Below are 25,002 nucleotides of genomic sequence, written 5' to 3'. Positions count from 1 at the left end.
AGGCCAGCTCACTCTTCTCACCTCTCTCTCGACTTCATTCTCTTCAAAATCAAAGCTCACACATCTGAGCTCAACCCAGTAGTCCACAACTCACAACTCTCTCTCTCTTGACATCCCCAACTTCAAAATCGGAAAAAATGACACAATGAGTTGTGAGTTTTTACAATTTATATGTGAGTATTTTCTTCATTTCGCTTTTGTGCATAGTAAGCATGGAGTGTGAATGGCCGATTTGTCCTATTTTGATCCCAAGAGCAAAAAAATGGCTCATTTATGTCAATTTCCCTATTATCTTTTTATTCAGTCAGACAACTTTCCAAATTTGAAAGTTTGAACGTCAATTTGTATTTTGATTGAAAATTTAATGCACAAAAAATGTTATATTTTTATCTCCTAGATTGTTAAAGGGTGAAAGAAATGACTTATTTATTATTTAACTTTTGTTGTATTAATGTTTGCCCCCATATTTTGAATCTTGGTTCCGCCCTTAATGATAGTATCGTCATTAAGTTGGAAGATTGGGTCAAATAGCGGTATCATAATTTGGTTAAAAGTTGGGTGGCAACTATAACTGTTTCTTTTTAATAAAAAAAAATTATAAAGAAACAGTTGCCCATGCCACCAAGCTTCAACTTAATTACAACATTGCCATCACATTCAAACTTCAACTTATTTACAATCCTATCACCACTTCCTTGTTTTTGTCATTATTTTTAGTAAAAGTTCTTGAAGTGTTCATTAAAAATTTGTTTTGTAAAGCACTTTTCTTAGAACTCGCAGAAGAAAATGGTCTCTCCCTCATTGCACCACCTTCCTCCCCATGCCGTCGCGGCCCCAAACTCCCTGTGCATGTAGCCGTCGGGCCACTTCCCGTTTCTCCCTCCTTCTCCCCCGCTATCCCCGGAGAACTTGGTAGAGATGATATGACCTCCGATCTGAGTCCTCCCTCCCCATGGAGAGTAATAGAGGAGACACCCCACAATTACTGATTACCTTCTAAATAGTTTTACACGACCTCCAAACTGAGGCCTTTCTTTCATAATTTTAAATTAACTATACTGTGTGCATGAGCGTACTGTAGCCAATTTAACAAGAAATTTATGATATTCCAGAGGGCTTTTTTTATTAGCACCTCACATATTGTTGAATGCACCACATAAAAAATTTCATATTAAATTATTTATTTATTCTACTGTGCAATGACAATTTCGATTTTAGTAAGTTTAAAAAAAAAAATTCCAAATACACCCCACATCACTTTTAACGTATTATTTATCTTCTTCAATTATCAAAACCCTCCCACCCTCCATTGTTGAACAAAATCCTAACTAATGAAATTACAAACATATTGATTGAGAAAACCCTAACAAAATGTCTATGAATATGTCAATGCTATTGATCACGGTGACTGCAAGAAATTATTTTCTCTCCAACCACACATTTTATCACATCCGGGCATTTACTATGTCGAAAAACTCCATAACTTATGCCTTTAAACCAGCTCTGTGAATTGCAACAATTCCAATAGCTTGAATCTTTCGATAATTCTTTTTTATTTTTTATTTCTTTTGTTATAGAAAAGTTGCATAAGATCTTGAGTTTGGAAGTGACATAAGATTTTCCAATTTGCACAAAGATAAAAAAAATTTAAGATAAGTGTTAGCGTCCAAATCGGTTAATGATAATATGCTCTCAAGCTAGAAACAAAAAACAAGTCAATCACAAAAGTAATTAGCTTGGGAACAAAAGGGTATCTAGATTCAATCCATCAAAATTAAAAATGAGTATTATAAAATTTGAAGAAATTGGGGTGTATATAGAAATATAATGTGAGTTTTGAGAATGTGGGGTGTGAGGGTATTATGGAGAGGTATGTGGGGTGTATAAAGATAATTTTTAATTGAAAAAGTAACTGTGGGATGTATTAAGAATGTGGGGTTTATTCAACAATTTGTGAGGTATTAATATAATAAGCCTTCCAAAGTCTCATATTCCAAATGTTTTAACTATTAGATTTTAATGTTTGTATTTTTAAATGAAAATTCAACGGTTAAAATACTCAGAGGATCTAATCCTCTGGTGCACTGTAGAAAACACCAACAATTTAAACTGGATCCAAAAACGGTAACAATTTGTATGTTTCCATGAGAGAAAAAACGCAGTAGAGCATGGCTTAACTAATTGCAGTAGAATCTCCCTCAACCAGAACCTGGTCTACATTGAATCTACCCCAACCTGAACCTGGTCTACATTCTTTCCTATGCAATTTGGGTCGCCATTTGAGAAGGCAGGGCATGCCTTAAAGCCATAAACTAGGACAAATAACAACACGGTGTTTGGTCCTTAAACATCGACTAGAAGACATCCATAAACGAGGTGCCTTTCTATCCTTATGCCTGACGGAGATGTAGTGTATAAAGTATACATGCTTCGGCATGAACACTAAAAAGAAACGATGAAGCATATTTTAACAGAAAAGATGTCAACAAAGATGTGCACAAACTTGCTCAACAGCATCTATAATACATTCTTAAACAACATCAATTGAGGAGTGCAGATTGAAATACATGGGTGAGACAATAACTATATATGTAATATAAAACTAATAATTAGCCAAACAAACCTCACAAGCTACCGTCCATTACTTTTCGAAAGAGTTCCTTTGGGGCTGCAATTAACAGAAAATTAAATTGATACCGTGTTGTTAATAGAATGTGACTCCTATGCTAATTGATACCGAATTATCAAGTGGTATAAGTTAATCTTACCAGGCAACCCAGTGAACCTCTCAAACTGTTCATATGCCTGTCCAATGAACATCTCCAACCCACTAACAACTGTGGCACCGGCCTCTTTCGCTTCTTTCAAGAGTCTGGTCATTTTGGGGGTGTAGACAGCATCAAAAACCAACGAGTAAGATCCCAGAGCATGCTGCAAAAACAGAAATCTACTAAATCTCTTTCTATAAAGGTGACCTAAATAACATTTGGTGTAACTTTTTCAGTTGTAAAACATCAATAGAATATGGTGCAAGTTAACTTGGTTTCGTAGTAAGAGGTCCCAGGTTTGATGTTCCAAGACCATCATAGATGTATGGGTTTCCAGGTAAACTGTGCCAAAAAGAAAAACAAAAAAACTTCAAGCTGACGAAACCCAAGGACCTAACTAGTCAATTTCCTTACTTCAAATCTATCGAGTCTGCCTCCTTTTACTTCATCAGATGGTAAACTTGAGATACTGTTTTTCCATATTTAATTTTTCGCTCTGGTTGCTTTCAGGTAGATTATCTTGCTTAGCACAAAGACAGTCACTACCCAAAATACAATAGAACAACCATAGCATATACCTTATAGACACATAACATAAAACCTATCCAGACAAAAATACAACCAAAACCAGGCGGCTATTAACAAATAGCATCAACATTAAAGGCAAAACCATGACAAAGCAACCTCAGTTGAAATAGAGTTAAGATAGTCAAGAGCGACATATTTGTCAACCAGAGGTATTTTGGTCGACAGGGCCATTGGCTGGTTAACTGGTCCAACAAAGCCAACCCACCGGTCAAAAACAGCTCTCCAATAAATAAAATATAAAAAAAAACACAGAAGCTCAGTCCTAGAGGTTTTTCCATGTGCCAACCAATTTTTGTGGTTGAACAGTAATTTACCCGAGTTGATCAAACCTTGAGGTTGACCAGTAACTTACCCCAGCAAATCCATCCTTTTAGAAAACTCACATCTGAAACACTGACAAAAATGCCTAACAAAAGCTCTGGATGTGTGAAGGGTGGTTCCCCTCCTCTACAAATGTGGTAATAAAGAGCTCCTTTGTTAGCACTGATGCAGTGAACGTTTGTGGGTCTGCTCACCTCTCATTGGTAAAGTGGATCACAGGTAAGCTTCACATCTCTACTCGGGGCTGCTTCTACTGCTTGTAATTGACTTACAATTTTTCTGTGCAAGGATAGTAGGCACAGACTGATACTATACTCACATAGCTTAACAAAGTTCACGCACTATAGATTTGATCCTTGTCAACGTCAGATATACAATTTTAGGTATGAGTGACTATGTTGAATGAGGATTTATTTGGATGAATTTAAAAGCATGGGTTTCCTAAACTTCAGGTTTGTTATTAAATTGATAAAGAAGGAGATGGTACTTTCAGATTGGCAAATTTGATTACACTTAGCAATGTTGAACTGTGATACTCCAAATTGTGCTAGCATGTGTTGAGTCCCCATCTGTTATGTACTCGCGGATCTGGGCAATATAATCAATTGCAGGTAGCCTCAACAGTGGCTAGTCCCTTTGGGGTATAGCACCATGGTGACTTGTAATTCCTTGGGTTGTGACAAATGGTATAGAGCCAACTCATTACCATGTGGGATGTTGCAACAAAGGTTTGGTTCCTGACAAGGTTGATTTCAGTAACTTGATTGTGGGCCATGCCAAGAATGTCAGAAATTTAAGCAGGGGTGAGTATGTACTAGTGTGTGTTTCCCAGATTCTGCTAGCGTGTGTTGAGTCCCACAACAGCTACATACTAGGCTGACACGGGCTAAATAAGCGACATCATTAATGGACTAGTCATTTTGTGATTTAATGCTAAGATGGTGTGAGCTTTCTTAGGTCAAGACATAAAAATTGACATCCAAATGGAGGGTAAAGTGTTATAAAGAAAATGGGGAGCGAATCAAAGAACACCAAGACTAAAGACAAAAGATAACACTGTTGAGTTACACAGTTTTGTGTAAGAACACACTATTCTTGGCGCGCACAGCCTAGAATTGGAGTTTGGTTTAGAGGAACCTATAGATCTCTGTCATAACTTGCCTTGAACTGATGGTTATTAAAGAATTTAACACTTTCAAGTGCTGTCCATAATTTCTCAACATAATGATCATATCCCTTGTACACATGTTAAATATGATCAAGTATTTTAATACAAGGACAACCCATAATCTATAATTCAGCAAAATGGGAGGGTGGCAAACCTTAGAAATGGGTGTCTCATCAACTTTTGGTTGCATGCCAATAGATGTTGTATTTGCAAGAATCATCCCATCCTCTGGGTGGAAATTATCTAAATCAGCAAGAGACAAAGCATCTCCTCCAATTGTGTCTGCAAGTTCTCTGGCTCGATCTTTAACAAAATAAAAAATCAGTCTTAAGAACAAAAAATCACAGTGATGTTATGTGTATAAGGTTAGGAAAAAATGACAATGGAGAAGAGAGGATAAGAAACAAAGCAACAAATTCTGTAGTTGACATGATCTACCAATCCGAAGTACGGAAATGTCAAGCAAAACTTTCTCATGCAGCAGACTTCATGTCTAGAACATCAAAAAGCATGATAGAGCATGAATCTATACAACAAATTACGATAAGGTACACTTCAACGGTTGGGTAAAGCTTCAAATCTCATAATATTGATGTAAAATGGATTGATGTTTTTTCTCAGAAGATAGGAAAGGATGCAAATTTAATCTGCTCAATGGTGTCATGTTAAATATGTGCATTTACCTCTAAGAGATTGGTTACATAAACTATATGATACCATTTACTCAAGATTTATCACTGCATGAAACTATAAAGTAAATGAAAATGTTTCAGATGACACCACCTGCTTAAATAAAGAAATTTCTCAACCAAATGAATCAAATCTTTACACCCAGATGAATGCACTCTAGCATTCCCGCCAAATATGACAAAGATGTACACCCTGGCAATCACCTAATTACCAGGGGTGAATCTCATTAGCAACCAGAGGAGGCACATCTCCCCCCCCCCCCTCCCCGGCCCTCCCTTCTTCTCCCCTAAAGTTTTTGGCCTGTAAAATGGTGGTCTGTGCAGGAACCAGGGCCCTGCTTAAATCGCAGCTGCCTTCTGTCGCTCGATACGACGTCGAATCGGACTACAGTGAACAATAATCAACTCACCACCACCACCACCAACTGTATCACTCAGTTGTAGAGTTGATTCTAGCAGCTCACGAAAAAGCATTCCCTCCTTCCATGTGTTTAAATTTGACCTCCCAGCCCTATGCATATATAATTTATCTATTTGTTCACTTAACAATATTGACCCTAAAGATACAATTATAAAGGAACAAAGGGTGGAGATGTACACTAAGCACACAATGGGTATAAGTTGGCCAAGTGCTCAACAAAATGCCTCACTTGAAAAAAAAAATTGGCGCTGCATGCGCTCTTTTTGGAATTCCATGAGGACCTGCACCCGCTATTGCTTCATTGTGCCCCCATGAACGTTATTTCTAGCTTCGCCCCTGCTAATCACCAAAGGCGTTAACAATACTACCATTCCAGAAGTAAGCGCTGAGCTTTTCTATCCTAAATTAACCTCCTAGGCAAACATACCGAGCACTGAACCAAAATTGCATGGTAAGTCCAGGTAGGTTATGAGAATATGCCACACAGAAAAATAAAAGAACATTCCGTTTTGCGCTAAGGGTTAAAGATTTAACATTGGAGACATACACAAGAATATCTTAAACAACAAAATCATGTTAGTAAAATTAATCAAACCGATTACTCAAATGTGGGTTGGATACACATAAAATAATCACTTAAGTCAAATAAGAAAATTGAAATGATGGAGAACCATATAATCTTTTAGGGTTAAAAAAAGGAAAAAGAAAGAGTGTTTCTTTTAGCTCTCTCAATTAGAAAGGATCTCTATCTTTGACAGCAAGCTCCTTCAAACCGATTTATCTTCAGATTGGTTTTAGTATCCTTAGTTGTTTTTCCAAAGAATGAAATGTCCCTTCAACCAACTTTACTTATAATCTCAATTTTGATTTTCAAGAAAAAGAAAGATCGCGGTTGACATGCTGTATAAGTGGAGTTTTTACTGTTCTAATCGACCATGGGAAAGAGCAAAAATGAACATGGATAATATAAATTGACACAAAAAAATGAATAACCGTTAAAGAAATGCCATGACAAAATAGATCAAGAAAGCAGATAGCTTATGAGCTAATAAAAGACGGAACAAAAGAAAGTAAAACCAACCATAAGTGCGATTGGCAATTGCAATCCTTGCGCCCTTCTGTTTTGCACCATAAGCAAGTGCCTTTCCAGCACCTCCAGCCCCAATAACAACAAACAGCCTACCAGCTAAAGGTGAAACGGTTAAACTGCCATTATTATGTGAACCTGTAAAGTAAAAGTGGGAAGCCAGAACACATTAAAAAAAAAAATTCTTGCCAGAATAAAGAAAGAAGAAAAAACTTAGCTAGTACAACATAATAGTAACCTTTCAGTCCGTCTTCAATAGCTGAGATTGCCCCTACATAGTCCGTATTGAACCCAAATAACTTCCCATCAGTTGGTCTCCGTATAATGCAATTAATAGCTCCTATGGCCTGAATATTTTAATAAAGATAAAAATCAATTATATGGATAGCATAAGTCAGAGGTACGCTAACTACTCAAATGGAGAATGGAAGCACCACAATATGAATGCTTTCTTCACTACCTTTGCAACTGGATCAACTTCATCACAACACTTAAGTGCAGCTTCCTTGTGCGGAATTGTAACACTGTGTTAGAAGTGAAGTGTATAAGATGGGATCATGATGTATAAATAGCAAGAAAAAATTCAAAATAGATATGCTACAATTTTTATTCGACACTAGGGAAGAGAAATAGAAGATGAACCTGAAACCAGCAAAATCCACTGAAGAGTAAGTATGGAGAAAATTTACAATGTCATCTATCAACAAATGTACATAAACTCCATTGAAACCTACTGACTTGAATGCTTCATTGTACAATATAGGTGATTTGCTGTGGCTGACAGGCTTCCCAATAATGCCAAACACTTTTGTGTCAGTCCCTATCTGCCTGAAATTGTATAGATGTAATATATCCTTCATAGTTGGTTGACCAGGAGCTGAAACTATTCCTGAGTCAAGCGTACCAAAAGTAAGATAACCACCAAATTTTGCGCAAAGGATCCGTGAAATCAACCCCCTCTCACCCATTACAAGTCCTATTGTCGGGACCTGAAATTCCATGAAGGAGTCAATTTTGCTTTTAGCATATAGAGAATTAAAAAAAAATAAATCAAATGACTAAGGAGAAGAAATTTGGCGCAAGCCTGTTGTGAGTGCACAGATGAAAAGAGACAGTGATGTAAACTGAATTCCTTCAATTACCATTGGAAGCTAGGTTTCTAAAGGGAAACCAAGAAAAGCCTTGGGGAGAAACTGATTTTACTGGTAAAATTCATCCAAACTGGTCTGCTCCCTCCAAAACTAGGTCAGACCCTTTTAAAGTACATTACTAAATTCCCCCTGACCTTTCTAGATTGACCCTTTAAGTTCTCCATAACAACTACCCTCTAGAAAATCCCTTAGACTTCTCACACATCATAATTACTTAATACTTGGTAAGCCCGACAAACAATACAAATCCTTTTCCTCTAGAGAACCCCTTACACTTCCCACACATCAGAAATGGACAGTGTTCTTCTATGATCTGCAACCATAATAACAATATTTTTAGGGAAATGAAAAATAAACACCCTTTTCCTCTTCCTACACACACGCTGTTTAAACCTGTCCATTGTTTCCTTTAGATTTATTCAATCTGATGGCCAGAAATAAAGAGGGGTGTGTGAGAGCCTTAAAAGGGTGTTTGAAAATCAGCTCCGTTTACTGCATCAATAGGGTCAGGCAAGCCTTTTTCATCCTATTTTCCTTCCCTTCATCAGAGTAACATGTCACATTTTCTATCACTAACCAAGAGACGATCAGTTAATAAACTAGAGCTGTAAACTGCCAACCAAACGAAATGCTACTATGGGTATCACAGAGAAATAAGGTGGGCTCTAAATATTGTAGGATTTAGGGAAGTCTGAAGTAAGTAGCCTTATACTCACTTTAGGAAAGGCCGTCTCCCATTTCAAAACAGAGTAACTTAGCTTTGTGCCAAGGCACATCTCATGCTTCAGATGTAACTACTAGCATAAATCATACAAACTGCCCACCTCAGTCAACCATCCATACGTATGTACGTATACACCATGTATAAAGTCGATTAGAAACACATCAAGTTCAACTCCTATATATTAACATTCTAAAATGGTGAAATACTAAAAAAATAAAAAATAAAAAATAAAAAAAATAAAATAAAATCTTAAATTCAGCTTACCATGGAAATAAACAATGGGATAAAATTTAAAGGTGCAATGCAAAAGCATATCACCTACACTGCTTACTTGAGAATGTACTGTTATGTGAAACATGCGTGCTACATCAGTGATATCCATAGCACTGGTTGCAATCTTAACTATGTCAGCTCCAGTGGCTTGTATTCTTGCAACAAGATTTCCAAGAGCCTCAACTGATGGAGTTTCTTGATAGTTGTGAGAAGAGACAATAACTTTAAACTTTTCAGGCTTCTTCCCATATATGGAATCAATGAATTCATGAGCAACCTTCAAAGAAAGTTAATAACATAAGAATAAGGGAATCATGATTAACCCTTGGGGTTAGTCCAAGTGGTGTGAGGGAGGATTCGGAAAGGGTTAGGATTAGAATAGGTCAAACGTTCGATATCTTTCAATAACCATAAAAAAAGAACAAAAAAACCTAATTCAGGTTTTACATTCTAGTGTGACAAATTTAACATAGAAAAGGAAAGATAAATGATTTGTCCAATATGTTTGCAATGGTGGCAGTAGTAAGGATACATTGATTAGATTTGCAGCACAAAAGAATGTATTCACATGATTCTTGATTGATACTTCATTTCATTGCACAAGTTTAGAGTTGTTATACACATCTGGCAACCATAAGCAGCTCTTGAACAATTATTCGGCAGTTTGGACTAGGGAGGAATTAAAACGAAAAAGGGAATAGAAGGGCTGTAGTAAGTTTCCTTACTATCTAGCATCTATGAAGGACGAAATAGATGAGATCATGTTACCCATCTTATGATTCCATAATGCCAAACAGAAAACACAGGAGAGAAACCTGAAGCTCAACATCAATGTAATCAGCTCCAAGCTCCATTGCTAATCGAAGTGCATCCAGTCGATATTTTTCATCACCATCATACTGACCACCTTCCCACTTTGGTCTACAAAAGTACATAATATCAGTCTTATCAGATATTATCGCAGCGGGAGTTTCTTAGGGTCATAACAGTCCAAAAACTGTTAATAATGAGCATAGCAACACTTAGATAAACCGAAAGATAATGCAGTGAAATTTAATGAGAATAATTTCTGTATCCATCTGAGTGATAAATCGTCATATGCAACCTTTGACTTAAACTCGTGTCTTCAGCGTTATGAAAAGAGGAGGGGAAAATAAGCTTCGTTTATTATAGGTATCATTTCTTCTGTTTAATAAAATAATGTAAAATTCATCCCTATATCTTTACCAATATAACCAATTCAAATGAATCTGTTTGGGCCCAAAATAGCAGTTTGGGCCGAGGGAGGTATCACTTTCGGCCCGGGAAGACTACGGCGAGAAAGTCATGGGGGCTTCAGCTCATGGGCTTCTAGGCCTAGATCGGTTAAATCAGAGTGCAAGTCGAGTCCTAATACAATAGGGACCCTCGACGAGATCAGTAAAACTAGAAGGCGAATCCGGCTCAGTTAAGGACTAGATTCGTAGTCCTAGCAGAGGTAGGACTGATTGAGGTAACGTTAATCCGGAGAAGGAAACCTAGTTCGAATAGGATTAGAACTCGGGCTCGGTGTTCTGCTTCTATAAATACAAGACATTCAGCAATGGAAAAGGCCCCACAAGAATCAATACAAAATTGCCCTGCGCAAACTCTCACAACTTGAGATCTTTTTCTTTTCCTTTTTCGCTGACACATCTTCCGTTGGCATCAACAGCACTGTGGAAGCAACCGGTGATATCTTAAGTCGGCATAGATAGCTCTGTCACCGTAGAGTCGGTCGGTCTCGCAGTATCTTCCGTTGGCATCAACAGCACTGCGGCGAGAACGGTCGACTGCCTATCCAAGTCTCGGTCGAGAAGGGTTTTCGAATCCTTGTTGGTCGAGGTCATCTCATTAGCCTTCTCGGCGAGGTGAGGTGTTACAGTTATTACATTCGGCACATTGTAAGCCGAATTCGGTTCGTGAACTTTGTAAGAAATAGCAGCCTTGTCTTCAGGCTCGAGAACCCAAGAGGCCGAGACGCGTTCCTTTCTCGGCCGCAATCGCAAGACGCAGAAGTCAGTAGCGCGACCCAACGCAGCATCATCAAATTTACTCCTCGGCCGAGCCTCGGCCGACGAGTTGGCACGCCCCGCAATCACCGAAGGACGTAGTTAGCTTAGAATATATTCGGCCTGCGCGCCACGTAGGCTTTGTAATTTCTAGGGTCAACATTTTGGCACGCCCAGTGGGACCCAGTGCTAAACTACGAAGTTCATGCCAATTGAAACACGATCGGTAAAAAAAAAAACAGCTATGGGAAAGTCGACAGCCGATTTACCGAGTCAGAGCATAGGACAGAGTGTGCCACAGGCGCAGAATCCCCTTAGCGTTGGGACACCTGAGTCCACGAGCGCGACTCGCCGAGAGAGAGAACTTAATCTCGGCGGTCAACTCCGTGGTTTAGAGATCCCAAACAGAAACACATGCGTTCTCAATGAAGGGATAATAGAGGAATGTGATGAGGATGGTGGTGAAGGAACAGACCCACCAACAAGGTCATTCCTCCGAAAGCGACTGGACGAGCAGTCTCGGTCAGTCGAGCAGACGTTCAGTCGAGGCATTGACAAGCTGCAGGACGCGATACTCAGTGCCAATGATCGGCAAACCAAACTGCTCGAAATGCTGGTTAGCCAAGTTGGTGGCAGCAGGCCTTTCGATCTTCGCCAAACTTGCTTACCAGAAAACAACCCGGCACCGATTGTACCGGCCGGGCCTATTCTTGCCCCTCTCAAAACAATTAACTTAGAGAAGGGAGGAGGGTCGAACAGTAGGTCAGACGGGACCGACCAAAGGATCGAAGCAGCATCTGTTGATATGACCGAAGTTCAGCGGATGATCGACTCCGCTATGAAGAAAGGGCCGAAGTTTCCCAAGTTTATTCATCCATACCCAGCTTACGTTGAGACGTTTGGATACCCGAAGGGCTTCAAGATCCCAGATTTTAGTCTTTTTGCTGGTGAATCGTCCCTGTCTTCGTTGGAGCACGTGGCTCGTTTCACCGCGCAATGTGGAGATGTGAATAGTGATTTCCACAAGTTACGGCTGTTCAATTTTTCATTGACCGGCTCGGCATTTGCCTGGTACATCAATCTCCCGCCTAATTCCGTCCAAAACTGGGAGGAGTTGGTCGAGAAGTTCCACGAGCAATTTTATCGGCCGGGGATGGAGATGTCAGTTTCTTCATTAGCACGGATGGCTCAAGCGTCTGATGAGTCACCAATGGATTATCTTACTAGGTTTAAATCGGCTAGGAATTGGTGCCGAGTGCCTTTACCCGAAGTCGAATTTGTCAGACTTGCTTTGAATGGTCTTGACGTCGAATACAAAAAGAAATTCTTGGGGGCAAATTTTCGGGACATGTACGAATTGGCCCAGCATGTCGAGCAGTACGATTATTTGCTCCGCGAGGAGAAGACTTCGAAGACTCCAACTCGGGGAACGATTTACAAGAACCCTACTGTCAATTATGCATCAACCGAGGATGAATGTGTTAGTGTGGATGCGGCTGAGATAGTAATAGACAAACCATACATTTGCAAGGCATTAACTCAGGTTGATTCTAGAGAAGCCAAAAGTCGCTCGGCCACTGAAGGAACATCGAAACCGTCAAAGGTTTATACTTTTGATATTACCAAGGCTGACGCAATTTTTGACCAACTGTTATCAGCAAGAATCATTAAGCTTCGGCCTGGTCATAACATTCCTAAGGCCGAGGAGCTTAAAGGAAAGGTGTATTGCAAATACCACAATTCGAGCAAACACACGACAAACAATTGCGTCGTATTTCGTGATAACGTCCAAAGCTGGATTGATAATGGCAAACTGAAGTTCCCCGAGAAGAGGATGAGTGTTGATACTGATCCGTTCCCCACGGCAACAGTAAATATGGTCGACGCGTACCTACCCAAGGACAAAGGGAAAGGCAAGGCTGAAGTGGTTGAGACACAACGCCCGCGGAGTCAGAATGTTCGGCCACGGTTCATGGCCGATTCGCGTTCAAATAAACTATCTGCGGCCTTAACGGGGCCCGCTATTGTCAAATCTTTGACGGAGTATAGCGCCGATGAAGATAGTGGGACAGCGGTTCTGTGCAGGAAATGTAAAGCGAAGGTCGACAGTGAACCAGAAGAGAAACCTTCTTCGCAACCCGTGGCCGTAACTCGGCAAAAGATAGCCAATGAAGACCAACATCATGGGGTTTTTGGGAGGCTCGGTCCTAAAGTACGGATGGAAGAGACACCCCCGGTCAGGCGGCGCCTCGATTTTGATGCTTCATTTTATGACGATGATTACTATAAGCGTAATTCTAGCAGTTCAGGATCATCACGGAGTCAAAAGACCTTCAAGCCTCCTGAGCCTAGAGATCAACGTTGGTATACGTACCATTCTTCGAAGGGCGTCTATACCGCGTTGTCCAAATCTCAGAAACTCCGGCATCAACGGATGGATTGCATGGCTCGCCGACAAGCAGCCCAAGAAACTTCGGCCCCTAAGTGGCGACCGAAGGATACAGTTGCCACTAATGAAAAGCGACCACCTCCACCAATTATGACAGAGTTGGCTCAGGGAAAACGGCTGGTCGGTCAAGACGTCGAGACCATGTTTGAAGAAGCCGATAAGCGGATCAAACTTCTCATTCGACCAGGGGAAATGAAGGCACGTGTTGAACATTTCAGGCAAAAGGCCGAAAGCAAATTATCCCCGATAGCTATCCAAGAGCCTTTGGTCAAAATTCGACGGAATTTGCACCCCCCGTTCCTTGGGGAGTCTTTGGAATATATGCGAGAATTTCATAAGGAACATTCGGCCAACGATTTGTATGGTTTGCCGAAGGCATGTCAGGACACCATTGATCTTGTCTTGGCTTGTCCGGATGCTGAGCGGATCATCCAGAAGACCTCAGATCCAGGATTGAAAGCAAGGTTCCAGCACATACGAGAAGCTCGTGTCTTTGGATTTGAAGTTGACCCGTATACCGATATCGATGTCGCTGACCTTCCTTTCTCGCTAGAGGACCTTCAGTATTTACGGTATCACTTTGAAGTATTTTCAGCAGTTTCTCTCTTCGGCCTTACGACCGATGAAATCGCCCGTATTGCCCGTCTTGATGCTTATCTCGACACTAGGGATGCTCGGCTACACTACCAGGAGCAGGTTCAGGACTTGACCCCAAGCTCATTGTCAATCTCGACCTTACCTGAGGCGGTCACGCGGAGCCAACAAGTGGCCGAAGCAGCTCCGCCGGGTGACATTGTTGAAGGGACGGAAGAATCTCGTTGTCCGACTCTGACGACAACCAAGTCCGTAGTCGCTAACCAACCGAACGAGGAGGGTCTCGACCAGATGGGCCCGTCCGTCCTGGATAATATGGAAATTAGTATGGTTCATGTATTACCTGCCGATTTTCAATCAAGCACGGCTCAACCAAATTTCCTCGATGGAGATGTGGTTGTCGAGGAACCTGGTCATGTTGATTTTATATCGATTGCTGAAGGCGAGTCAACAGCAAGAGATGATAGCCTAAAGGCCGCTTTGGCCGAATTGTTCCCTCGTTTATCATCGGCCAAGCTTCACCATTTAAAGCCATTGTATGTAACGGCACACATCGAGGGATATCCGGTTTCTAAGGTTTTTGTCGATTGTGGAGCTACTGTCAATATCATGCCCCTGAACATCATGAAGGCCTTACGCCGTTCCAATGACGAACTTATTCCGTCAGGGATCACAATGAGCAGTTTTGTCGGCGACAAGTCCCACACCAAAGGTGTGCTTCCGTTAACTGTGAATATTGCCGGTCGCACCCATATGACCGCCTTTTTTGTGGTTGATTCCAAAACCGAGTATAATGCATTGCTCGGCCGAGATTGGATTCATCAAACCAGTTGTATTCCTTCCTCATTGTACCAAGTGCTTGTCTTTTGGGACGGCAAATCGGTCACTGTTCATCCGGCCGATAGCCAGCCCTTCGAAGCCAACATGATTCAAGCACGGTATTATGACGATCACGTCGGCTATATTACGTTGCAAGGCTTCAATGAAGAAGGACGGCCGACTCGGATTTCCGTTCAGAAAGCTATCGAGGTTGGCGCCGAGACTGTCCAGCAGGATTCGGCGAGACTCGGATTAGCTAACTTTCTCCCCGAAACCGATGTTTGACGCCGATCGGGAAGCACGTAGGGCCGCGGTTTCATCTACTATGGAACGACTGCTGGCCCATTGGTATACGATATCCAAACAACCAAATTCGGGTGTCAACCTCGTCGAGTTCCTTGCTGAGGGAGATAATGGGCCTGTATTATCTTTTGATAAAATTCGAGCCGCCCCGGCCAAGCTCGAAGATCATCGGCCCCTTGTCAAGGACCCTTTGGAAGAGATTAATGTTGGGACGGCCGATGACCCACGACTTTTGTTTATTAGTGCGTTACTTCCTCAACAAATGAAGGACGAGTTGCGGGCTTTGCTTACGGAATTCAAAGATTGTTTTGCTTGGAGTTATCATGAAATGCCCGGCTTAGATCGTGCTTTGGTCGAGCATGAATTACGTATTAAGCCCGGATTCAAGCCTTTCCGTCAGCCACCTCGTCGATTCTCGACCGAAGTACAACTCAGTGTTAAGGACGAATTAGTTCGGCTTTTGAAAGCCGGGTTCATTCGGACAGCTCGATATGTCGAATGGTTGGCGAATATTGTTCCTGTATTAAAGAAAAGTGGTGCACTGCGCATCTGTACCGATTTTCGCAATTTGAATCTGGCAACGCCCAAAGATGAGTATACAATGCCGATTTCAGATCTGTTAATCGATGCCGCGGCGAATCATGCGATCTTATCTTTTCTGGATGGACATGCCGGCTATAACCAAATATTTATTGCCGAAGCCGATGTGCACAAAACTGCTTTCCGGTGCCCGGGGGCACTCGGCACTTACGAATGGGTTGTCATGCCATTCGGCCTCAAGAATGCCGGCGCCACGTACCAACGGGCGATGAACACCATCTTCCATGATTTAATTGGCACCATCGTCGAAGTTTATATCGACGATGTTGTCGTCAAATCTAAACGCCGACAGACACATCTGGACGATCTCCGACAGGCTTTTCTCCGTATGCGTCAGCACAACCTCAAGATGAATCCTGCCAAGTGTGCCTTCGGTGTATCGGCCGGGAATTTTCTTGGTTTCCTCGTACATCATCGTGGGATTGAAGTCGATGAGAACAAGGCACGCGCAATCATCACCGCCCCACCCCCAACAACGAAGAAACAATTACAGTCCTTACTCGGCCAGATCAATTTTTTACGCCGATTTATTGCTAATTCGGCAGGTAAAATGAAAGCCTTTTCCACACTTTTGAAGCTCAAGGACTCCGATAAGTTCATGTGGAATGAGGAGCATCAGGCGGCGTTCACACAGATCAAGGTTTCCCTTACAAACCCACCTGTCCTGGTCCCTCCTCAGCGCGGTAAGCCTCTCAAGCTGTACATTTCGGCGGCCGCCGAGTCCATCGGTTGCCTCCTCGCGCAAGACAATGATGCCGGCCGGGAACAGGCTATCTTCTACCTCAGCCGTAATCTGAGTCCTCCGGAGATCAATTATTCCGCCGTTGAGAAGCTCTGTCTCGCCGTGTTCTTCGCTGCATCCAAGCTTAGGCATTACATGCTCCCGTCGGTCACCCAAGTCATTGCCCAGACCGACGTTATCCGGTACATGCTTACCCGGCCAATTGTGAAGGGCCGAATTGGGAAATGGACGATGGCGTTGTCCGAGTTTAGTTTGCAATACGTGCCGCAAAAAGCTGTGAAGGGACAGGCATTGGCCGATTTCCTTGCCCAGCACCCTTCGCCTTATGATTTCGGGGGTGCTGATGTTGAGATTGGCATGGTGGTGACCCGCGACAACTATTGGACGATGTATTTCGATGGTTCCAGTACTTCGTCCTCGGCCGGTGCAGGCATCGTCATTCAGTCTCCTCACAACGATCGTTGGTATTTTTCGCTCAAATTGGATTTTGACTGTACCAATAATCAGGCCGAGTACGAGGCTCTGGTCATTGGTCTAGGCCTCCTTCTTGACCTACATGCCACTCGTGTCCTCGTCCGCGGGGATTCTGAACTAGTAATTAACCAAATTAATGGGTCTTTTCGCTGCATGAGTTGTACTCTGGCGCCTTACCACATGATCGCCAGCTATTTGGCCGAGTCCTTTGACGGCATTACATTCGAGCATATTTCTCGGGTTCATAATACCGACGCAGACGAGTTGGCTCAAATCGCCTCCGGTGCACAACTCCTGGGGGGCAAGCTAGGCCGGGAGATACCAATATTACAACAATTATACCCGGCCTTGGTTGATCAGCAAATCCTCCGTCGAGACAATGTGATACGCACCAGGGTCATGTCCTTGCCTTCGTTGTTGGATCGGCAAGACCAGGACTCTATAGAAATTTGCGCGGCCGAGGCAGTACCAGATGATTGGAGAAAGCCCATTATGCAGTACCTTGACAATCCTAACGGAAAACACAGTCGCAGGACACGGGCTCACGCCACGAACTATGTCACGTACCAGAGCGAGTTGTACCGAAAGGGTGAAGATGGTTTGTTATTGCTATGCCTCGGCCCTCAAGAGAGTGCTCGAGCGATCGCAGAGGTTCATGAAGGGGTATGCGGAGCTCACCAGTCTGGACGAAAAATGCGATGGCTACTACGACGACACGGTTATTTTTGGCCGAGAATACTGAAAGATTGTATCGAGTTTGCACGAGGATGCGTGCAGTGCCAAATCCATGGGCCTATACAAAGGGTCCCGGCCGAATCGCTACATTCGGTCATTAAGCCGTGGCCGTTTAGAGGATGGGCCATGGACGTAATCGGCAAAATCACGCCGACTTCTGGAGCTGCTAAGCATGCATGGATAATAGTCGCAACTGATTACTTTACTAAGTGGGTCGAAGCAAAATCATATGCCGAATTAACGTCTAAAGAAGTTTGCGATTTCGTGGAGGAACACATTGTGACCCGGTTCGGTGTGCCAGAAACGATCATAACCGACAATGGAACAATCTTCACAGCCGAAAGGTTTAAGGAATACACGGCCAATTTGAAAATTCGGCTGGAACAGTCCACACCGTATTATCCACAGGCGAATGGGCAGGCCGAGGCAAGTAATAAAGTGTTGATTGGCATCCTCGAAAAAATAATAAAAGAGAGGCCTGGCATGTGGCATTTGAAGTTGAACGAGGCATTATGGGCATACCGAACGTCGTCCCGATCGGCGACTGCAACAACCCCGTACGCATTGACTTACGGACACGATGCGGTGCTACCAGTCGAGTTGAGCATAAATTCGTTGCGATTAATTGAACAAAGTAGTTTGTTTAGCGCCGAATATAATCAGTCCATGAGACAGGAACTAGAAGATTTGGAAGAAGCGCGACTTGACGCTTATAACTTACTGGTGGCACAGAAACAGATTGCCGAGCGAGCCTATAACCAAAAGGTACGACAGAAAACGTTCGGCGAGGGTGAATTGGTGTGGCAAACGGTGTTGCCCGTAGGAATAAAAGATCCTAGGTTCGGCAAGTGGTCGCCGAATTGGGAAGGGCCGTTCATTGTGCATAAGGTATACGGTAAAGGGGCGTATCATCTTAAAGACCGGACTGGAGTAGTTCACAAATTACCAATTAATGGGAAGTTCTTGAAGAAATACTATCCGGTCACATGGGAAATGCGTGAATAAAAAGTTTGTTGTAGGAAAAGTCATTCCATTAAAATTGACAGGTATTACAAAAATGAGTAGGTCTAAATACATTCAAGGAGACGAGGGAAGAAGAGTGCTGAGCAGAGCTTTCAATTCCAACCACCGCACGTCGGCCATGATGACTTCGGCTTGCCGATTCTTTTTGTCTAGCCTCAGGCGCTCGACCCGTTTTTTGGCCGCCGCATACTCAGTTAGGCGATCCTTCCCGCCTGACTCGAAGTCCCTCGCAAGTTCAGAAGCAATGACCGACCGGCGTTTTGTTAGTTCGGCCATCTGACGGTCGAGCTCGGCTAACGCTTCTCCTTTTGCCCGTAGATCGTCAATCTTCGGACGGAGGGTGTCTTGAACGGCCGTGGCGGCTTGCAGGTCCTGTTCGGCCTTCAGAGCAGTCTGGAAGATGCCAAATGTCTCCCGAACGCGCTCCAAAGCAGACGATGCCCGAACAATGGCATCTCCGCTTAGGCGACCGTCGGCCCCAAGGTCGTTCAGACACACGCCGAGCAGATCAAGACCGTTGCGCTCAAGTACTTGCGATGAAGAGAGCGACAGGACTTCTCGCAACTGGGTTAGGGCGCTTGGATCGGCAGCCTCAGTTGGAGCGGCCGAAGGGCCAGACTCTGCAGTCGTACTGGAGAGGAGAGCTTTGAATTCAACCTCCCATGAAGCCTGCACGAATAAACAAGGTTAAGCTTAAAGGAAGTCATGACAAGAATAGCAAGAAGGTGTCGTTTTTTAACCTGCTGAGAGGAGACCTCGGCCATGTCCCCAGGGTCGTTGCTCGAACCTAAAGAACTCAATGGCCGAGCCCAGTGTCTCAGATTGCTTCTCACTTCACGAGGCCGATGGAGGTTATCTACGTTTGATGGCCACTGAGGCGGCCAGGAAATATAGATAACGCCCTTCGGCGCATAGAATTGACGGTGAAAAGAATGTACAGGCACCTGACATTTAGTTTTTCCTTGTTTAGAATTCTAAAGCAGAAAAGCAATCAGGAGGAAAATCGAAGGTACTTACAAAAGCCGAGGTAACCTCTTGTGGAGGGATGTGGAAGCCTTGGTCTTGAGGATGGATCGGCGATTCCGCCGTGGCCTCGGGTTCCTCGAGCAGGCGTTTGCCACGGTCGGCTGCCGATGGGCCGATTGGCGCAGCTGCTTCAGTGGAGGCAGGGACGTCCTGGTCTTGAGAAGGAACGAGAGGTTCGGCCGCCGGGGTCGGTTCCTCGACCGTGTGCTTGCCACGATTAGCCGAGGAGGGGCCGGGTTGAACCGCCATCTCGGATACTGGAGGAGTTCGTTGACGAGTAGGAGGACGACGCGCCAGCGGGACCTCGTCGCTCCCCTCACTCTCTTCCAGCACGAAGACCGTGGGCTTTGGATTCTTGGGAGAGGTTTCCTCGGTCGTAGGAACCGCCTGGTGTGAGACAGGTGCCTTCTCGACAGAGGGAGGTACGACTGATTCGCCGGCCACAGAAGCAGGCCGCGCTGGGATCGTCTCTATGGCTGAAGCCGGCTGTTTCTTGACCCCAGAATGGCCGGCGGCGGGAGAAGGGGAAGCACTGGGAGTCGTCGTGTGGCTGGAAATAACGTGGATCTCCCGTGCACCTTTCTTCGCCAGTTGCTTTACCCGCTTGGCAGGCGGGGAAGGCTTGATAGCCGGCCCGGCCTCTTGGCGAGGCCGTTTGGTCAGCCCGGCCCTACCAGCAGGTTTGTCCTTTTTGGCCACGACCGATTTTTTCCCGGCCATAGCAGCGGCAACTACCTCTGTCTTTCTCAAAGGCCGACTACCTAAAAGGATAAAGACAATTCAGTAAGGCGTACAACAGGCAAGGTTGAAGAAAAAGGGGGAATTGAACAACTACCTTGAGAATGGGGGGCCGGGGCTTTCTTAGGTCGGTTACCGAAGAGCCTGTTTAGTACATCCTCGACCGGCGCACCGAAGAACTCTTGAGTGTAATTTTCCCACCACTCACCGAAGGTGTCAGTGCAATGGGTTTCTGGGGTGGCCGGTCGTAGGCGAAATCTTTGGCAGTACTCTTGAAACTCCTTCGCGGCAGTCCTGCACTCGTTCTCTGAAGAGCGAGGCTCGCGTCCGCGGCTCAATACTGTGCGGGAAGAGAGAAGGGGGACGGGACAGCCCTGAAGATAGCCGAGCTGACGGGCAAGGAAGTTCGGATGGTACACTTCCCACCCCGACCGTTTCCCGTCGCAGCCGAGAGGAAGGTCGCGAGCAAGCACGAACGACCCCCAGGTTCGGCGAAGAGCGGCGTCCTCATCTGCCGCCCACGTAGAGGTAGGCAGTTTGATGGAGGGGGGGTAATCACGACGACGACAAATCAGGAATTCGTCGCTTGTGAGATCGTCAAGGGCAAAGAGGTACCTAAACACCTCTTCGGCCTGATGAGGAGGCGTTGGTCGGGAGGCTAGCTGAGGACCAAGAGCCTCTGTTGCTGAGAAATCAGCTATAGCCGGCCGAAGGGAGGCGAAGTACACCTGCAACCAGAGCTGGAAGACCCAGAGAGGGCCATTCTGGTGGGGGTCCACCGTGTGGAGAGTCGCCTCGGCCAGGCAACGGAAGAGGTGGGCAAGAATATTAGAACTTAGCGCCAGGACGCGACCACTGGCCAGGGCTTCGGCCACTGGCATATTCTCGACCAAACATTTGTTTGATTTGGTACAACAAATGTATTTATTGTACCAGTAGAAGAGGAAGGCTTCATGCTCTCCTTCTCGCAGGTCCTCTTCCCCTCGACCGGCGAAGTGAAGGTAGAGGGTGTTGTAGTTGAGAAAGTTCTTGTGGAGCTTCTGTATTTCATCCCTCGACGGGATGTGACCGTCACTATTCAGGGTCTCGAAGGCTCGACGGTCGAAGAGTGTCTTCAGATCGATATTCGACGGGTGCCCGGAGAGGGTCGCGTCGATAGGGATCCCGGTGGCCGAGGTCCCCAAAATGGCGGTGATGTCCAGGATGGTGGGACCAATGGGACCAAGGGGAAGGACCATTGTGTTGGTGGCTGAGCACCAGAAGCATAGAGCGGCTAGGAGCAGCTCCTTGTCAGGGACAATGTCCATCGACGAAAGGAGGATGGCGTCGTAGATGCCCAGGATTTTCCATTTTTCGCCGAAGAGCCGTTCCATTCGGACAACCCAGGTCGCCCAGGTGGTGGTCGTCGAGGGCCAGGAGCCTTGGGGCTTTGCCGCCTCCCATCTCGACCATTCAAACCCTTGGAGCAAGGGTGTAAGGCAGTGTTCCTGGAGAAGACCAGTGATGGTCGGCGGGATTGTTGCCTTGAAGAGAGGACCCAGGATTTGGTGGACGGTGCTCATGTCGTTCTCGAACCGTATATTCTTGATCGAGCTCCGATCAAGGATCTTCTGATGCTGGTCGCATTCCCGGGAAAGCCTGGAGATGAAGGAGGCCATTGTAAAAGCACAGCGTAAGGAGGTTTTTTGGGTTGGGGATTTGAGGACGAAAGCTTGGAATGGAGGAATGCACTTGAGAGCAAGAGTAGGGGATTTCAGGAAGTTTGAGAACGTAAAGTACAAATGAGGAAATTTCGGTATTTATAGAGTAATGGGAGGAAGAGCAATCGTTCGAAATTCAAAACAAAGGGCAAAATCGACCGGAGGAATCGTTGATCATGATGAGCATTTGGGGAATGCGGTTGAGAAGACCGACGGTTTTAGGTTTTGGGGGCGCACGATCGCGTGTGACGGCGAAGTTAATGACGAAAGACGGTTCGACGCCTGCACGATGACAGGAGGGCTTACGGACTGATGAAATGGCTCGCGGATTGAGATAGTGGTCATAATGACGAGACGGTTCGGGCAGGCGCACGCTTCAGACGTCATTATCGGGGATTGGCCATGTTAGGGGGTGCCACGTGGCGAGTGGTTTAGCAGGATCAAGATCGTGCGAGCATGTTCAATAAATACGCCTTGGAACTCGGGTATTGGGATCCTGAGTGGTAGATTCGCTTCTTCAAGGCCGAAACTCGGCCGAAGGTTTCAGGCCGAGGACCTCAAAAGCGAGGGGGCAATGTTTGGGCCCAAAATAGCAGTTTGGGCCGAGGGAGGTATCACTTTCGGCCCGGGAAGACTACGGCGAGAAAGTCATGGGGGCTTCAGCTCATGGGCTTCTAGGCCTAGATCGGTTAAATCAGAGTGCAAGTCGAGTCCTAATACAATAGGGACCCTCGACGAGATCAGTAAAACTAGAAGGCGAATCCGGCTCAGTTAAGGACTAGATTCGTAGTCCTAGCAGAGGTAGGACTGATTGAGGTAACGTTAATCCGGAGAAGGAAACCTAGTTCGAATAGGATTAGAACTCGGGCTCGGTGTTCTGCTTCTATAAATACAAGACATTCAGCAATGGAAAAGGCCCCACAAGAATCAATACAAAATTGCCCTGCGCAAACTCTCACAACTTGAGATCTTTTTCTTTTCCTTTTTCGCTGACACATCTTCCGTTGGCATCAACAGCACTGTGGAAGCAACCGGTGATATCTTAAGTCGGCATAGATAGCTCTGTCACCGTAGAGTCGGTCGGTCTCGCAGTATCTTCCGTTGGCATCAACAGCACTGCGGCGAGAACGGTCGACTGCCTATCCAAGTCTCGGTCGAGAAGGGTTTTCGAATCCTTGTTGGTCGAGGTCATCTCATTAGCCTTCTCGGCGAGGTGAGGTGTTACAGTTATTACATTCGGCACATTGTAAGCCGAATTCGGTTCGTGAACTTTGTAAGAAATAGCAGCCTTGTCTTCAGGCTCGAGAACCCAAGAGGCCGAGACGCGTTCCTTTCTCGGCCGCAATCGCAAGACGCAGAAGTCAGTAGCGCGACCCAACGCAGCATCATCAAATTTACTCCTCGGCCGAGCCTCGGCCGACGAGTTGGCACGCCCCGCAATCACCGAATGACGTAGTTAGCTTAGAATATATTCGGCCTGCGCGCCACGTAGGCTTTGTAATTTCTAGGGTCAACAGAATCAAACCCTTAAAATAAGAGTATACCACAAACAAGCTGAATCATATAAGAAATTCATGGTAAAATACCTGTATGTGATAAGCATCGGCAAAGGGGATTCTTTAATAAGGATCTTGAGATCTTCACTGCAATTGAAGCTTTTTAAATGATCCAATCTAATCTCCACAAGGTCAGCACCAAGGGCTTTGGCATTGCCCATATCAACCACCATCTTATCAACGGACTCCGCCATTATCGGAGCACAAATTAGGGTCGAACTCCTCCTCACGTCTTCAACTCCCACGCGACCCTCAGAAGCAAGCTGAATCCCAAAAACAAAAAAAACAAAAAAAATACAGAAATTAGACAAAATTCACACTATTGCAGGTAATATTGCTCTGAATCTAATCTAAACAAGTTCAAGAATCTGCTTAGTTTAAAGACAAGAATGCTGAAAAATGCGAAAAAAGTTTGACAATTTGTAACCTTGTACGTTTTCCTATGTATTTTCTTGGCAGCCAATCAGACTAACAGAATAAGTTACAGCAGAAACCAGATCATCCCAATTATTTCAAGTTTCACATCTTTTAGTTGCTGATAGAAATTACAGAAAATAAGAAAAATATACTCCAATTTTTTGGGTTTTATATCTTCATTTGGTTAGTGCCGGCAGCCAAATGGAAGAGAAAATCAGAGGCGCATTGCAGAGATAGTAGTAATTGCTGAGAGAATTTACTTACCAAAACGTTTTGGGGAGAATCCATCGGAGAGTTTGACGGCCGTCGGAGAGAGGCTGCTTTGGGTGTTCGGTGCGTTGCACCGCACAGTGGTTTGGTAGGAGTCTAAATAGGGATGAGTTTGGTAGGAATTTTTGAGTTCTGGTAGGCGCGCTTCGTGCTATCGTATATTCTTTTTTTTTTTTCTTTTTTTTTTCTTTTTTTTTCTTTTTTTTTAAAGAGAAAAGAAAAACGCAAATATAATTTATTTTTTTTAGAGAAAATTGTGACAACCGTCCATCAACTAAAAATTTATGATCATTGGTCTTTAATCTCATTAACACGTGCAACTATGGTCATTTTCGT

At 44.4% G+C, this 25,002-nt stretch overlaps 1 protein-coding gene across 4 annotated transcripts; it reads right to left on the bottom strand.

The window, feature by feature from the left end:
- Positions 1-1,525: 1,525 nt before the first annotated feature.
- Positions 1,526-24,801, bottom strand: LOC103401702 (bifunctional 3-dehydroquinate dehydratase/shikimate dehydrogenase, chloroplastic-like). 4 transcript variants are annotated; one of them, XM_070822629.1, is made up of 12 exons: positions 24,661-24,801; positions 24,010-24,242; positions 10,006-10,111; positions 9,240-9,467; positions 7,685-8,031; positions 7,503-7,566; positions 7,281-7,389; positions 7,037-7,180; positions 5,000-5,148; positions 2,769-2,931; positions 2,624-2,668; positions 1,526-1,626 (listed from the first exon to the last, which is right to left on the bottom strand). In XM_070822629.1, the coding sequence occupies exons 1-11, from the start codon at positions 24,682-24,684 to the stop codon at positions 2,625-2,627; spliced, it is 1,611 nt and encodes a 536-aa protein (XP_070678730.1). In that variant the 5' UTR covers positions 24,685-24,801; the 3' UTR covers positions 1,526-1,626; position 2,624. The 4 variants fall into 4 exon arrangements, 2 of the variants coding, with proteins under 2 accessions (XP_070678730.1, XP_070678734.1); XM_070822633.1 differs by lacking the exon at positions 1,526-1,626 and having other exon boundaries at positions 2,444-2,668; positions 9,249-9,467; XR_011581531.1 differs by lacking the exons at positions 1,526-1,626; positions 2,624-2,668; positions 2,769-2,931 and adding an exon at positions 6,185-6,291.
- Between the last annotated feature and the right edge of the window lie 201 nt (positions 24,802-25,002).

The sequence above is a fragment of the Malus domestica genome, chromosome 01 (genome assembly GCF_042453785.1).
Source record: "Malus domestica chromosome 01, GDT2T_hap1".
Taxonomy (NCBI): Eukaryota; Viridiplantae; Streptophyta; class Magnoliopsida; order Rosales; family Rosaceae; genus Malus; species Malus domestica.
The sequence above is the reverse complement of the archived record's forward strand: the minus strand, read 5'-3'. Positions and strand labels throughout refer to the sequence as shown.

Excerpts from the sequence above, each read along its gene's own strand:
- LOC103401702 (XM_070822629.1), bottom strand. The coding sequence starts at position 24,684 with ATGGATTCTCCCCAAAACGTTTTG. Across the intron at positions 10,112-24,009 it reads CCGATGCTTATCACATACAG|ACCAAAGTGGGAAGGTGGTC; the intron begins GTATTTTACCAT and ends GTACTTTTGTAG. Across the intron at positions 7,390-7,502 it reads AAGTTGATCCAGTTGCAAAG|GCCATAGGAGCTATTAATTG; the intron begins GTAGTGAAGAAA and ends TAAAATATTCAG.